General features: G+C 40.3%; 1 protein-coding gene across 3 annotated transcripts in view; it reads left to right on the forward strand.

Annotated features, from left to right (window-relative positions):
• mast1a (microtubule associated serine/threonine kinase 1a) overlaps positions 1-14,222 on the forward strand; it is an 80,814-nt gene that overhangs the window by 40,468 nt on the left and 26,124 nt on the right. For all 3 annotated transcript variants that reach the window (XM_063476439.1, XM_063476440.1, XM_063476441.1), the window contains 6 exons: positions 471-546; positions 1,066-1,138; positions 6,028-6,188; positions 8,321-8,396; positions 10,666-10,875; positions 10,965-11,066. In XM_063476439.1, coding sequence (XP_063332509.1) covers positions 471-546; positions 1,066-1,138; positions 6,028-6,188; positions 8,321-8,396; positions 10,666-10,875; positions 10,965-11,066 — 698 coding nt within the window. The remainder of the gene's footprint in view (positions 1-470; positions 547-1,065; positions 1,139-6,027; positions 6,189-8,320; positions 8,397-10,665; positions 10,876-10,964; positions 11,067-14,222) is intronic.

Below are 14,222 nucleotides of genomic sequence, written 5' to 3' on the forward strand. Positions count from 1 at the left end.
TTGAAATAAAAAGAAAAATTATATGAGGTGCAAAGTTTGAAAATAAAACAAAATTTACATTCACTGTTTTTGCACCAGCCAAAGGATTGTAATTATATTTTTTCTGTTGACTCTTTCTGCATTTGCATGCAGTCTGCAGCTTGTGTATCCTGTCAGGTTGATCAGTAGAAAGCTGTAAAATATCCCCATGGCTGTCTCATTGCATCTGCATGCAGGAACAGAAAAAAATCCAAGAACCTGCTCATGCAAACATGGCTCCATATGGTTATAAGCAGAGGGATTAGAAATGAGATGCACGTTTCCTAAAGCTTTTGACACAGTTATTCTGAATATTCTAGGAAGTGAACAAAACCAACTGACTTTTAATGTAAAACAATCACAAACAGAATGTATTTTAGTTTATTACCCTGCCCGGTAACCCAGAGCGTCTGTTTTTTTTAACTGTTTTTTCTCCATATGTATTTTATTAGGAAGCAGTCCGTTGGACAGCCCGCGCAACTTCTCACCAAGCGGACCTGCCCACTTCTCCTTTGCCTCTTCTCGAAGGTTGGCATCAGTTCTTTTGTGCAAAATATTGGAGCTTGACTGCTGTTAGGATTATTCTGAGACACATGCACACAAACACACAGTGAAATCCTTAGGGAACACACCCACTCAGTCGCACACGCACGTGTAAAATGGAGCTGCAGCTTTGTCCTGGGTCTGTGTGACTGAGGCGTGACAACAGGCCGACATGAATCAGGCGAAGTGCCTGGACTTTGCCCAAACGAGTCCCCCCTCATCACTCACTCAGGGGAAGTGTCAGACTCCGGGACACCCGGAGGAGGCCTCAGGGAAGAGAGGGATGAAAGGAGTGAAAGTGTAATTGGATAGATTGAAAGGCAGTGAAGGTGGCAGAATTGCTCCGGTATAACAGCCAATTGTCCTGTTTGGAGGAACAAAAATAGAAACTGACATTTCGAATTTTGGCTGTTAAAAGTTGTAGAGAAAAACAGTTTTTGGTTCCCTTTGTGTCTAACATATGCTTTCCTGTTTTTCACTTTTGTTTTTCATTTCTTTTCTCAGGGCCGATGGTCGCAGATGGTCTTTGGCTTCTTTGCCTTCCTCAGGATATGGCACCAACACACCCAGCTCAACGGTAGGTTTCAGCAGAAGATCGAACTCTTTGATTATCATTCCTGCAGTTTAATGTGATCATTGCTGGAATTTTTTTGTCTGGTTAATGTATTGAATGCATTTCCTTTGTCATAAAACATGTGCAAGGCTGATTTCATCATATTTTCATTGTTTATTCTTTACATCCCGTCTGTTTTTCCTGACCTTGTTGGTGTGTTGCTACATTCCTTGCTACCTGAAAGGCAAATACAGATTAATGGAACAAAAAAAGGATATAGCATTTGTCCCATTTCATTTATGCTTAATCCGATTTGTCAGAGTTGATCTTCAAAAACATCAGTGTCACTGACTCATTGTTGTAAAGCTTTTGTTGCTAGAAGGCTGACTCTCTAATTTACACTTTCTGTAAGGTGGAAATGAAATTGTTCATACTTGCCGCAGCTTTTCAAATTTTACTCTGGCTGTGGGTAAAGATAAGGAGACTTATCGCATTTCAAAATTCTTCCATGCATCTCATCCGTCCAGCCCAAGGTTGTTCATTCTGGCACCACTAAATCAGAGGGTGTTTTCTTTGGTGGAAAATAACCTACAGGCCTTGAGGACTCAAGCCAGAATCACCACTATTAGCTATCAGAGGGCGATAAATGTCTAGTCATCATTTGATTGACATATTTCTACTTGATTATTGCCTGCATGAAGATATTTACAATCACTGAGCACATGGGCATTCAGCATGGACAGATGATCCATACTATATATAGACAAATCGATCGAGAGGTCGCTCCTGTTAATGATGCTGGGCAGGTGTCTTGCATTGCCATCGCAGCCACCGTTTCTGTAAATGTGTGTGTAAATGAGTGAATGAGAGGCAAATTGTGAAGAAATATGCTGTGCAAAGGTTGAAAATCACTATGTAAGAGCAGTTTATTTGTCCTTCATTATCAACAAAGCCCTCCGCCACCATATGTGGCAGCTGGAGCTTAGATGATACAGCGAGTGGGCCATTAGTTGCTGAGTAGTTGGTTAGTCCTTGAGTATTTAAGTACTTGAATGCTTAAGGACACTTATTCCTATACAAATATTAAAGAAGGAGAATAAATGAAAGCAGGTGTATAAGAGGTTACCAGCATAATTGACCATACAACAGATGTGGCTGCCTTGGCGACAACTTTTCTGCATCTGTTGTGTATCATTAACTGCACAGCCACTGCTGCTGACTAAATGTGTCCTTGTAAGACAAAACATGTGTCTATCAAACTATGCTGCACAGTGTAGGTGCAGTGAGCTTCATATAAACCTTCTGAAGTAAATTTTTGAGCCTCTGTGATCATCGTATCTTTTAGTAGACATTCCCCCTGCGCTCCCTTTCGAAAGTGCAAAACAGAGGAGTGTGATCAGATACTACGTACTGCCTTTCATTTATAGTTTTAGCAGAGAATCATGAAAAATGACAACAAGAAAATGTGAAATGTGTATTTTGTTTTGTTTTTTTTCCTTTGGCTAATTTGCTGCCGAAGTCATGAAACTGCACCAGAACTTTACTTTCGATTGTACTTCCATTGCTAAATAGATGAGGTGCATTTTATAGCCTGTGCATGAATATGGATTTCACTCAAAGAATTCATTTGCATATATTTACATGCACAAAATCAGCTCTGGCGCTGCTGAATTCATATTCTAAAGTTGCATGTGCTACTTTTGTTCCGTTTGGCTTTGAAACAATTACACGCCACAGTTGCAGCTAAATGCCATGAATACACAAACATGCACAACTCCGCAGTCTTTGACTTTGTAATTCCTCTTGTCAGTCCCAGATGACTGTTAAGAAGCTTTTGAGTGGCAAGAACATGCATCATGTGTAAACCAGAACTAAAAATAAGTAATCAGTTGCTAAGATGTGTTCGACCTGATTTATCTGAAACTGATGACTTGGCCTCTCTGGAAAAAGTAGAGCAGAGATAATTGAAATGTAACCAGTCTGTATTCATGCCTGTTCCAGTATGTATTTCTCCATCCATCATTTCTTCACAGAGACAGAGAGAGATGATAAAGAGGAACAACAGAGACAAATAAAAGAGAGTGTAGGTGGAAATGAAACTCGATTTGAAGCAAACAGAGAGCCAAAAACAATGTTCGCTTTCTTCTTGAGTGCAAGATGTTTGCGGCATAAGAGACTACCCGGAGAATTGAACACTGCCAAGGCCCATTTGGTAAAGACTCCATTTGAGAAATGGACTTTAATGTGTTTGATGCTCAGGTGGATGCGTTGACTCATAATCCACTCCCTGTACATTTCTGTGCCGTCCTGAACGCGATCGTTCCCTCAGCCTCTCTTCTGTCTTTCGCACATCATTTCTTTCATTGACTGCCTCCCGTGCTTCTCCTCACAGCTGCACATGCAGAGACACGCACACACTGTAGATAACCCATTGATCTGTTTTTACTGAGATTGAAGGTGGTTGCTCTGTGTCTCCATAATCTTCTCCACCTCCATCACTCCTCCTACCCTGCCTTCCGTCCCATCAATCAGTTTTCAGTGCTCTCCTCGTTCTCCATTACTTGCTTGATTAGCTACAGCAGGGCCGCTGTATACTGAACAGAGCAGATCAGAGTACAAGGTGTATGTGTGTGTATACCTATAGGTCGAAATGACATAATATTTTAGAGAAAAGCTACAGAAACAGTTGGAAATGTATACAGACAGTGGATATGTAACGGTTTAAGTCTTACAGATGACACAAACAATAGATTCCTAATTTCTGCTTGGATCCTGCCTCACACAGCAAAACAGCAATTTTACACCAGGGCAGATACAGGCTTGTCATATTACTCCCAATGCTCAGATTTATTATTATTTTTTTATATTTTTATTTCTACCTTTAACTTGTTTATAGTTGATAGTGCAGTCATGAGCTGAAAAAGCGCTTTGGTCTTTTAAAAATAAGATGCATGTTGAATATTTCACTGAAAATCTTTGTAGTGGGAAGAAACTATGTTTTGCCATATGTCGGATTATACTGTACATTTCTGTCATTCGGGTGTCTTGGTTCTTGTTAGAGATAGGAGTACATTGAAAGGAGTCAGTTGAGTTTGTTTGGACATCTAGCTCTTAATCACCTCCTAGGTGAGGTGTTTCGGGCAGGTCCTCCAGGGCGGAAGACCCTGATGCACATCCTGGACAAACTAAAGAGTTTGTCTCTCAGCTGTCTTGGAACCACCTTTGTTTTTCTCCGGAAGAGCTGAAGGAGGTGATCAGATGGATGAATGGATAGCTGGATGGATTCAAGAAAATAATTCCAATTTTTTGTACAAATGATGAGACATTCCCATTTAAAATCAAATCAATTCGCTGAATGCATTCAATGGTTTCAGAGCTTATAAGTGCAGCAGTGTTAATACACAATCCAATGGCAAATGCATTCCGCTCATACAACCTGGTATTTTTGTACCATTATAAGTGCTGTGTGCATTTGGTTCTAGGCATACAACCTATACGTTGCTGAGCCTATTTTGTAATTTATTATGTTTGTGCCCTAAGCCAGTAGTGACTTTATAACACATTTTATCATGAATCTGAATCTTTAAGCCACACTTTTCAACTCTTTGGAAGGATCTGCTGCTATTCACTTTTTTGAGATTTTTAGTAAATGCAGTGAAAAAGAATCATTTTATATAGAGGCAACGCTTCCAGTAAATATTCCACTAAAAGCTGAATTTTTCTTCAGCATTTTCACAGACTTGCAGCAGTGGGTTATCCATTCTGGGACTGACTTTATATTTTCCTATAAAGCTGTTAAAGCCAAGCATTTTTTATGAACTTCAAAAGTTTCCTCCTCAGGCTATTCTCAGCGGCAAATCTTTCTCACTTCATTTATAAGCCCGATGCACCTGAAATGAATCTGCATATTCTTCAAAATATCTTTCAGGAAAAACATGCAGAGACTAATTTCGCTTTCTGTTCAGCCTCAAAGACATTAAAGGTCAGAAGCATTAAGGTTGAATGACCAGTGATTCAGCTGTGCCACCATAATAACAAAACTAAATGTTGGAGATATTTATCATATTTGTTTTTCTTTAGTAGTAAGCAAGCAGAAGTGAAGAAAGACTGACAAGTTGGAGAAATGCTCCAAATGAAGTAGCAAAACCAAATCATATAAACTTTTATTTATTCATGACATCCATCATGTTCAGTGGCATTTCCCCTCACTCTTCAATCTTGCTGTGTCTTGGGGAACTTCTTGACTGATCATGTTACACTCTCAGCATTGCAATTTCTATACTTTTCTTCAGCCTACAAGAGACTAAGACCTGAAAGGAGTTTCTAATGGATTTTTATAGCAGAAATCATTGTGTGGCCAAAGCCAACCATTATGTCCCATTGGGAGATGTGTTCATTAAGGCTCCCATTGATCCAGGCTGTTTTTTTTCTTCGGTGCTGTAGAAAAGTCTTTTGTTTAAAACCAGGCAGCGCTGCCATTAATCGCCCAGAGGCATGAGATGCTTAACCAGCAGTCAACTTTTACTCGGGGTGATTTTTTGATTCCCTGCAGTCTTTTTGCTCTGTTTTTCAGTCTGCGTTACTCTGTTTTGCACTCCTACACCAACTCCTTCTGGATATTTTGCTTGTTTCGCCACCTCTCTCCTTGTTCTTTTAACTTGGTTTCTTCTTCGTTTCAGTTCTTTGTTACACCCACTCACATTATAGTACACCTTGTTCTTCTCTTCTCTTCTCTCCTCTCCTCTCCTCTCCTCTCCTCTTCTCTTCTCTTCTCTTTGTTTTTGATGTTCTTTTTCATCACTGGATGTCTATTTTTAAACTATTGATCTTGCAGCTCTTACAGAGGCTTAAAAAAAAAATCAAACGACGGACAGTTCACTTTTTAACCTTGCCTCCTTTTCATGTCTCTCCAGTCATCCAGCTCATCCCAGGAGCGTCTGCACCAGCTGCCCTTCCAGCCAACCATGGATGAGCTGCACTTCCTGTCCAAGCACTTTGGCAGCACAGAGAGCATCACAGACGACGACGGCGGGCGCCGCTCGCCGCACGTCCGTCCTCGCTCCCGAAGCCTCAGGTGAGAGCATGACAGGTAATGGACAAAAGACTGTTTAAGTAAAGGATCCCATCCCTCTGGTGTGACACTGGAGAATAAAGATGTCAACATCAAAGCTTTATTTGTAAATGTTTGAGTATTCTGTGTAAGACATAACAAAACTAGCCAAAATTCAACATGGCAAGCTGTTATCAAAGGACATTCAGCAGCCATTAAAGATTATAAAAGCGATATTTATTCAGTTACTGTGCAGGACCAACTTCTTTCTGTTATTAAGAGGTGTGGAGTGCTCTCAGTCATTAATTCAGATGAGTCGCCTTTTGTGAATGTGCCAGTGCTTTATTTGGTGCAGCTCGCATTTACAGAGAGGGGACATTTGGTTTGTTAGGCCTTTTTCATCAAACACATCATGCTCTGTTTTGAAGATGTGTCTACCTTAATAAACAGTACTTAAGTCCTTGCTGTACCGGTACCAATGCAACACTGTAAAATATCCCTTTATCATGGTATAGCGATAGGTTTGCAGTAGTACGCAGGACACAGTCGACAGAGGTGGAAAGTAACAAAGTACAAATATGTTACTTGAGTTTTCAGGTACCTGCACTTTACATGACTAGTTATTCTACTTTACTGTTACCACTCTAGGCTCTAGTTTTAACACATTTTAGGAGAATATTTTGCCTTTCACACATTAAACCCATTTGAACCTAAATGGAAGGAACATGAAAGACAATGGTATTGGTGGATCCAGCATCAGTGCTTATTGCTTCTGACTGGCGTAAAAGACGCAGAGATGATATGCAGGGAAGAGAGCAAAGACGGACCTGTGACAGAAAAAAGTACTATTAGCAGCTTCATGACACACAACAAACAAAAACAAAGATTTTGATCAGTTAGCTTTTCACAAAACTAGTGGGTAGAAATGCCCCTCGAAGAGTTACTTTGTACTTTTTTTGTCGTTAAGCTGCCAGGGCGGCAAGCCACGTGGACACCTACGTTTGTTAATGCGATAACACAAGAAAGAGGCAACGTAGGAGCTTCAAACTGATACCATAGGTGTGTCTAATAGGAGGCTGAGGGGTAGCACTAGTTTTCACTTTGACCTAAAAGAAATTGAATTCATATTTCTACCTAAATCTTTCAGAATTCAAGTACTAGCTGTACTTCTACTTAAGTGAATAATCTGTCTACTGTTTCCACCAGTGCAACAAAAAATAACCAGCAATTATCTTTAAGATGTCAGCTGTCATGGGCAGTTTGCTAAAAACGTACATAAACAGTTTAAACTGGTCCCTAAGTATAATAAACAGTTTAGAATAATAAACTAACAGTTAAGGACAAATGGTTGAGGACGTTTTTATATTTTCCTCTGAAAAGCAGTGAAGTAGAAGTTCAAGTGCCTCAAACTGTAGCACACCATTGATGTCTCTGCACTTAGGGTTAGGGTATTTTCCACCACTGTTATTATATCAGTAGCGAGTCCAGCCTCCAGTGTGTTGAGCATCTCCAGGGTGCAGCAGCTTCTTTAATAGCTGAAGCCTCTGGTGTACACTCCCTGCAGCCACACCTATTATAGCCTCCCCTCTGGATGCAACATGTCCTAACTACATCCGACACATCACTACTCATCAGTATTCAGTTTTCATATTAAGCTCCTCAGCAGTCCCTGGCCTAGATAAAATCAGCTCGCAGACTTTCCTTATTGTATATATGTTAAATTAGAATGTGTTTTCCCATAAAGGACTTTTTATCAGTTCCTTTTTCTTTACAGATGAGTAGATCAGCTCTGTTCCTGAGAAATAAAATCAACAAAGTAGACTTTTGCTGCCATATGTTGGTTTTGCTTTCCCTTACATCTTGTGAAAGCATATGCTGAACTTTCATGTTTACATGCTTGTGACATCTTTGCCACGGTCGGGATGGAGGAGATGTAGGAAGGGACTGCGTCCATAATAGAAACATGGTGTACTGAATTTCTGATCAGTTTATTAGCATTATATACCAACAGGACAGACATGAGGGAGTGCGGTGAATATTTTCTCCGTTCAGGTGAAAAATACAGAATTGCTTCTCTTTGGGCTGCCTCCTCTCACTCTGTTCTGCTCAGTCGGTGCTGTATATTACACTCCTGCTCTCTGTTTGTCTGTTTTCAGCCCGGGGCGCTCACCATCCTGCTATGACAATGAAATAGTGATGATGAACCATGTCTACAAGGAGCGCTTCCCCAAGGTCAGGCTCGCACAACAAATACGCAAGTGTAAACTGTACCTCCACGCACACCTCAAAATACACACAAACATGCACGCACACACATACACACTATGCATACTGGCAACAGACATCTCTCAGCTACATTTAAAATATTTGTTATATTTGTTTTATCCAAAGTGAGTCACTATTTGCAAGAATCTGTTGTTTTAAGTAAGCAGCTGATGATATGTAAATGCTGGAGGGGCTGAACATATAAACAAAACAAGAAGTAAAACAAAAAAAGCAGCAAAACAGCTCCCTGGAATTTCAGACAGTGATAAAAGCTGTACTTATTTACTGTGATGATGTTAAAATAATCCAAAGGTAAAATGTTAAGTTTTAGTTCCAGAGGGAACAAATAACTGAGTTAAGCTACTTGTTGACCTGATATTGCTTTAAACAGATTTTGCATATGAATATATAAAAATTATAGGCAGGGAGATGAATGGACACTGCAAGTTTTCTCCCTGAGCACGCTTTGGTGACATGGTGAAGCTTGCCATCCCTCTTTTGCACTCCTGATTGACTGCAGAGACCAAAACATGGATGGCATATACAGCAGTTAAACTACTTGCTGCTACACCGACCAGCAGACCAGTGACTACTGACCAGGACCAGTTTGAGGTTCATGGCTGTGTTTAACAATGCTTCAAAACATGGGCAGCCTTGTGATCAATGAATGACACACACCCTATTTTAAACCATTTCAAAACTAGAATTTAACATTTAATTATTTCAAAGTGTAGTGCGCACTCTGTGCCCTTTTCTACTCATTTTCAGTTAGTACTGGATTCCACTTTCAGGGTTTTCTGCTGCCGCACCTTAATTTGTATTCAGCTGGGTGGTCACAGATTCCCTAATGCACACTTCTCTTACAACAAGCAGGTATCTGTGTGCTTGGTACTTTAAACAATGCTCACCACTCTTTATTTATTACATGGTTCATGGTAAGTTGTTAAAAGGTCATCCATGTCTAAAGTCCTTTAGCAGATCATAATTAAAAAGTCAATTAGATGTGTTTTAATGACTCTGAGACGTGTAAACATGACTCAGTGTCTCAGGGAGCCAACCGTTTTGATGAACAGTGAAGAGTGTGCAAGGAAATCTTTCACATTGCAGGTGTCCTCAAACACCTGCCTGCACGCTTGCACACACACACACACACACACACACACACACACACACACACACACACACACACACACACACACACACACACACAAACAAATCATAATCCTGCTCATTCCCAGTGATGCATTGTGAAGCAGCACGAGTCTTCCCACTCACAAATCCCAAGTTGGTGAATGCAGGTTTAATATTGCTGTATTTTTTTAATGTTACTGTAGGAGTAGTTATCATTTGCATACTTGAAAAAGACTTGCAACAACTGTATAAAACTCAAGCACTGAGGAGAGGTTCCAGTTAATGAAACCTCTAGATCTCTCCCTGCTCTTCCCAAGAAACTATCTGTTTATATTTGGGCGAGTTAACCTGTCAGCTGAATTAATTATAATGACCACTAAATGAGCTTAAGTGTCTTTACTTATTAGAAAATAATAGTAGCATCCTTCCAGATAATTGTTTGCTTCACCATATATGAGTACTGGTAATTTCTGAAAATAAAATAGGCAGAAAAGGCACATTAATTCTCTAAAGTAGCACTTTACTGTGGCATAATAATAGCAAGCTGAAATACATACAGATTAAAGGCACAAAAATGCACTCAATATGAAGGTTAAAAAAGTGACAACAAATCAAGATAAGCCTTTATACACACAAGTTTGCAAAGTCTAATGTGGTTGTAGGTCTCCTCCGGAGGTTTGAGTTTAAAAAATCTTTTGGGAGCTTTATGAATATGATGGAAATACTAAAAAGAATAACACAGTCAAAAGAGCTGCAATAGCAACCAAATGAACAAGGACCGAACACAGGGCGCGTCACGTTGTGTTACATCACTTCACACATCACTTTCGTTGAGGTGCCTTAGCTGAGCTGAGTTCCTGCAGCCCGAGAAAGAAATATCCTAAAAGAATCTATTTTTTTCTGCAGGGGAATGAACAGTGAAGTGCAAAAAAACATCAAGGCCCTTCCACAAAGGCTTGTTCAGAAAACAATGAGTGTCGTGTTTAAAGTAGCACATTTATATAGAATATGTGGAGCTGGCTGAGCACCGTATATTGAGATAAAGACAGGTGATCGTATTATCTTACACTCACTGACTATTAACCACTGTTGTGTCTCTAATCAGGCCACAGCTCAGATGGAAGAGAGGTTGGCAGACTTCATCCAGAACTACTCCCCAGAGAGTGTTCTGCCACTGGCCGACGGGGTTCTCAGCTTCATCCACCACCAGATAACCGAGCTAGCCAGAGACTGCCTGACCAAATCACGCGAGGGCGTCATTACCAGCGTTTACTTCTGTGAACTGCAGGAGAATCTGGAGAAGATGCTGCACGACGTGAGTTGCGTAGCAGGAATCTGATGTGATGTGCCTCCAAACCTCACTAACTGACCCTGTCTCTCCAAATTTCTGTCTTTCTTCATCAGGCCTACAAGCGCTCGGAGAGCTCGGAGCTCACCTTCGTCATCGAGCTTGTCAAAAAGCTTTTCATCATCATATCTCGTCCTGCCAGGCTGCTGGAGTGCTTGGTGAGTTCCGCCCTGCTTATCTGATTGTGGCTAAACTTTCAAACACATCGAGAATCCAGACTTTCTTTGTTTCTGGAGGCATTTTCTACCCCCATTGAGCTGCCCAAAGACACTCCCATCCTCCCACATGGAAATGGAGGGTCGAATATGCTGAACTGGCACTACAGAATCTAAAAGTAGGGCAGAGTGTCGACTGTTCGTTCATTCTGAACTGATGAAACATAAGTGTGTCACTGCAGGAAGGTATGCTGCCACTCCAGTCAGGAAAGGTTCAAGGTTTGTTTAATCTTTTATGTTGCGTCTGTTTTACCAGTATGATTTTAACAGAGAAAGACAAGACAGGATGTCTTCTTTATGTGTTTCGCTGATTTATTTGACATGGACATAGCAAAAACTTTGGCTTTGCAACTTACAAGTATAAACAAGTAGTGTTTGCAGCAATACAGTGGAATAAAACTGAAAAAAAGAACAGGATAAAGGTCCAAATTATACAGATAAAACTACAGCAATACTGGTGTCTCTACACAGCATTAGGAGGTCAAAATTTTGGCTACTAAGCCAGAGAAGATGTCTGTGGTAAGTTATTGCCAAATAGCAATAGACCTCAAACCAACTGACCTCAGACCATCCCCTCAGACCATTTGTTTTATACCTGTCTTCTCTTAACATGCCTTTGCTTGCATTTGGAAGTAGCTGCTATGATACATTTTCTTGCTTCCCGTAAACATTGCTTTACCTACAGCAATCTTTAGTATGTTAGCGGGAGTGTATGAATGTTGAAATACACTGTATTATACATGGAGGTCATGGTTTTGTTCAAGCTGTGTCATTCAGCACATCAGTCATCCTCTGTTGCTGCAAATTGCGTGATTATTGCTAGGGATGGGTATTGATAAGATTTTCACGATTCCGATTCCATTTTCGATTCTGTTTAACGATTCGATTCTTTATCGATTCTTTTTAAAAAAGGAGAACACTAAGGTTGATTAGCTTAGAACTTTGTTTTATATCTTCTCTTTGAACAAAATAGAAATTTAGGAGTAACATGGCCTTACAAACCCAACAGTGAGATCTTAAGAGATCCAGCCTACGGCTCTTCAATAGGGTGTCACGGGGTCCCCGGGAAAAAAAAAAATTGTAAATGTAAAATAATAAAATAAATATTCTTCTGTAGCAATAACAAAGTATAACATAAATTATTCTGTAGCAATTACACAAGAATATCCAGTAATGTCCCTGCCTACAATTAAACACATTCACTTACCGAAAATCGGGGGCATCTGCTGTGGCAAATGGGTGCAAGCCTTTTACCACAAACTTAGTCACTGCTCGGTGACATTCGTCTATCCTGGCCTGAAAGGAGACGCTACCGGTAGACTGCAGCGACAACTGCCAGCATCTGAGCCAGCCAGACTCTGTCTCTCTCATCATGGTCACCTAAATGCAGCGCACAGTAATGGAAGGTTTTGTAATACGGCAGATCGCGCTAACATAATATGCACTGTTAGTTGATTATTTACCTGCCGTATTAACGGGAGAGGACGTGCGAACGTTACCGCTGCTGCTGGGTTGAGATTCACGAGTCCGGAGCGGAATTAAAAACACGACATTCATTTAAGGTCATCGCGTGTTTTGTGAGCAAATGCTTTTGCATATTCGTAGTGTTTCCTCCCTTAAATGAAATCTCTACTTTGCAAGTATTGCAAGTTGCCCTGTTGTCATCCGTTCTCGTAAAGTATGACCAAACTTTTTAGCGTTTGAGCCGCCATGTTTCCTGCCAGGTAAATGACGCTCCGCAACATGGTCATTCAGGGCGACTGGAATCGATAAGGGAATCGTTTGTAAAAATGGCAAACAATTCCAAGGAATTGAAACAGTGGGAACCGGTTCTCAACAAGAACTGGTTTTCGATACCCATCCCTAATTATTGCTTTAGGATATTTTTCACTCTAATTCTTCCCACCTCCTCAACTTGTCCGTTTTCACAACAGAACATCAAATCAGGTCCAAGACGGAGCTGTGTCCTTGACATGCTGATTCATTAATTCAACAAAACTTATTTAGTAATAACAAGCCTCTCTGCATCCACAGGAACCACCTGAATATCAGCTCCCTGATTGATGGTGTGGTCCCTCCTCCCAAACCCTCCCGGCTCATCTTTCTGTTGCCAAGGCGACCGTCAGAAAAGGTCGATAGGGTCAGGCAGGATGTGGAGGGGACTTTAGATCTTCATGGCCCGTGGGTTAGAGAGGAGAAGGCACACACAGATGAAATGTTGTCCATGTCCTTAGAGTTCATTTAGCATTCAAGTCAGTCACAAGGTCTGATTTGGTGAAAATGTCACACAGTCAGAAGGCTGTTAGCTGCAAGAATATTATCCTCCAGCAGCGCAAACTATCAGAGAACCAGGTTAATTCCCCATCTCCGTACTCCTTTTTTTTTCCTCTAGTCGAAGGGAGCAGATATGAGAGAGAGCATGGAAAGAAATGATCCTGGCTGCCCCCAGGCTTTCTAATCAAAACGTTACTCCACCAACAGGAATGAAACCGAATCCCATAAGACACCACAAAAGGCTGTATCATAGGAAAAAATGAACATTTTCAGAGAAAGCAATTTAAAGTTTGGAAGTGTATTAACACTGATTGTGTTTGTTTGACAGCCCTGTAACAGTGTTCGGTCATGAATTTGCTGCAGGTTGAACTAAAATCTAGTTTTATGATTATAAGTTGGATGTACTCTTAGAATTACTTACTGTTTATGTCACATGGCACAACATAACATCGTTTTCTTAATGCTCGACTAGTGTTAGCTGTTATCACATCCTTTTGTGACTCCACACTAGAACGTTGTGGTTCAGTAGCCGGCTGTTGAACTGGAAAAACTTAATCTGACACACACTTTATTATTGTATTTTATCAACACACTACAGTTTGGATATTTTAAAGTATATAAAGAAAGATATTGGTTCGTGATTTTAATTGAAATAGAAACTATAGAAGTAGAAATAATACGAGGTAATAATTTAACTTATAGCTTTCACAGTGTAAATATTTGTTGGGTTTATCAGTTGAATCTAAATTAAATGTAGATTTTTGAGTGTTTAGTCTGGTGATTCTCAAAATTATGTGACCTTTCATGAAATATATTATCACTGGC

Source organism: Pelmatolapia mariae, linkage group LG6 (assembly GCF_036321145.2).
Source record: "Pelmatolapia mariae isolate MD_Pm_ZW linkage group LG6, Pm_UMD_F_2, whole genome shotgun sequence".
NCBI classification, from domain to species: Eukaryota; Metazoa; Chordata; class Actinopteri; order Cichliformes; family Cichlidae; genus Pelmatolapia; species Pelmatolapia mariae.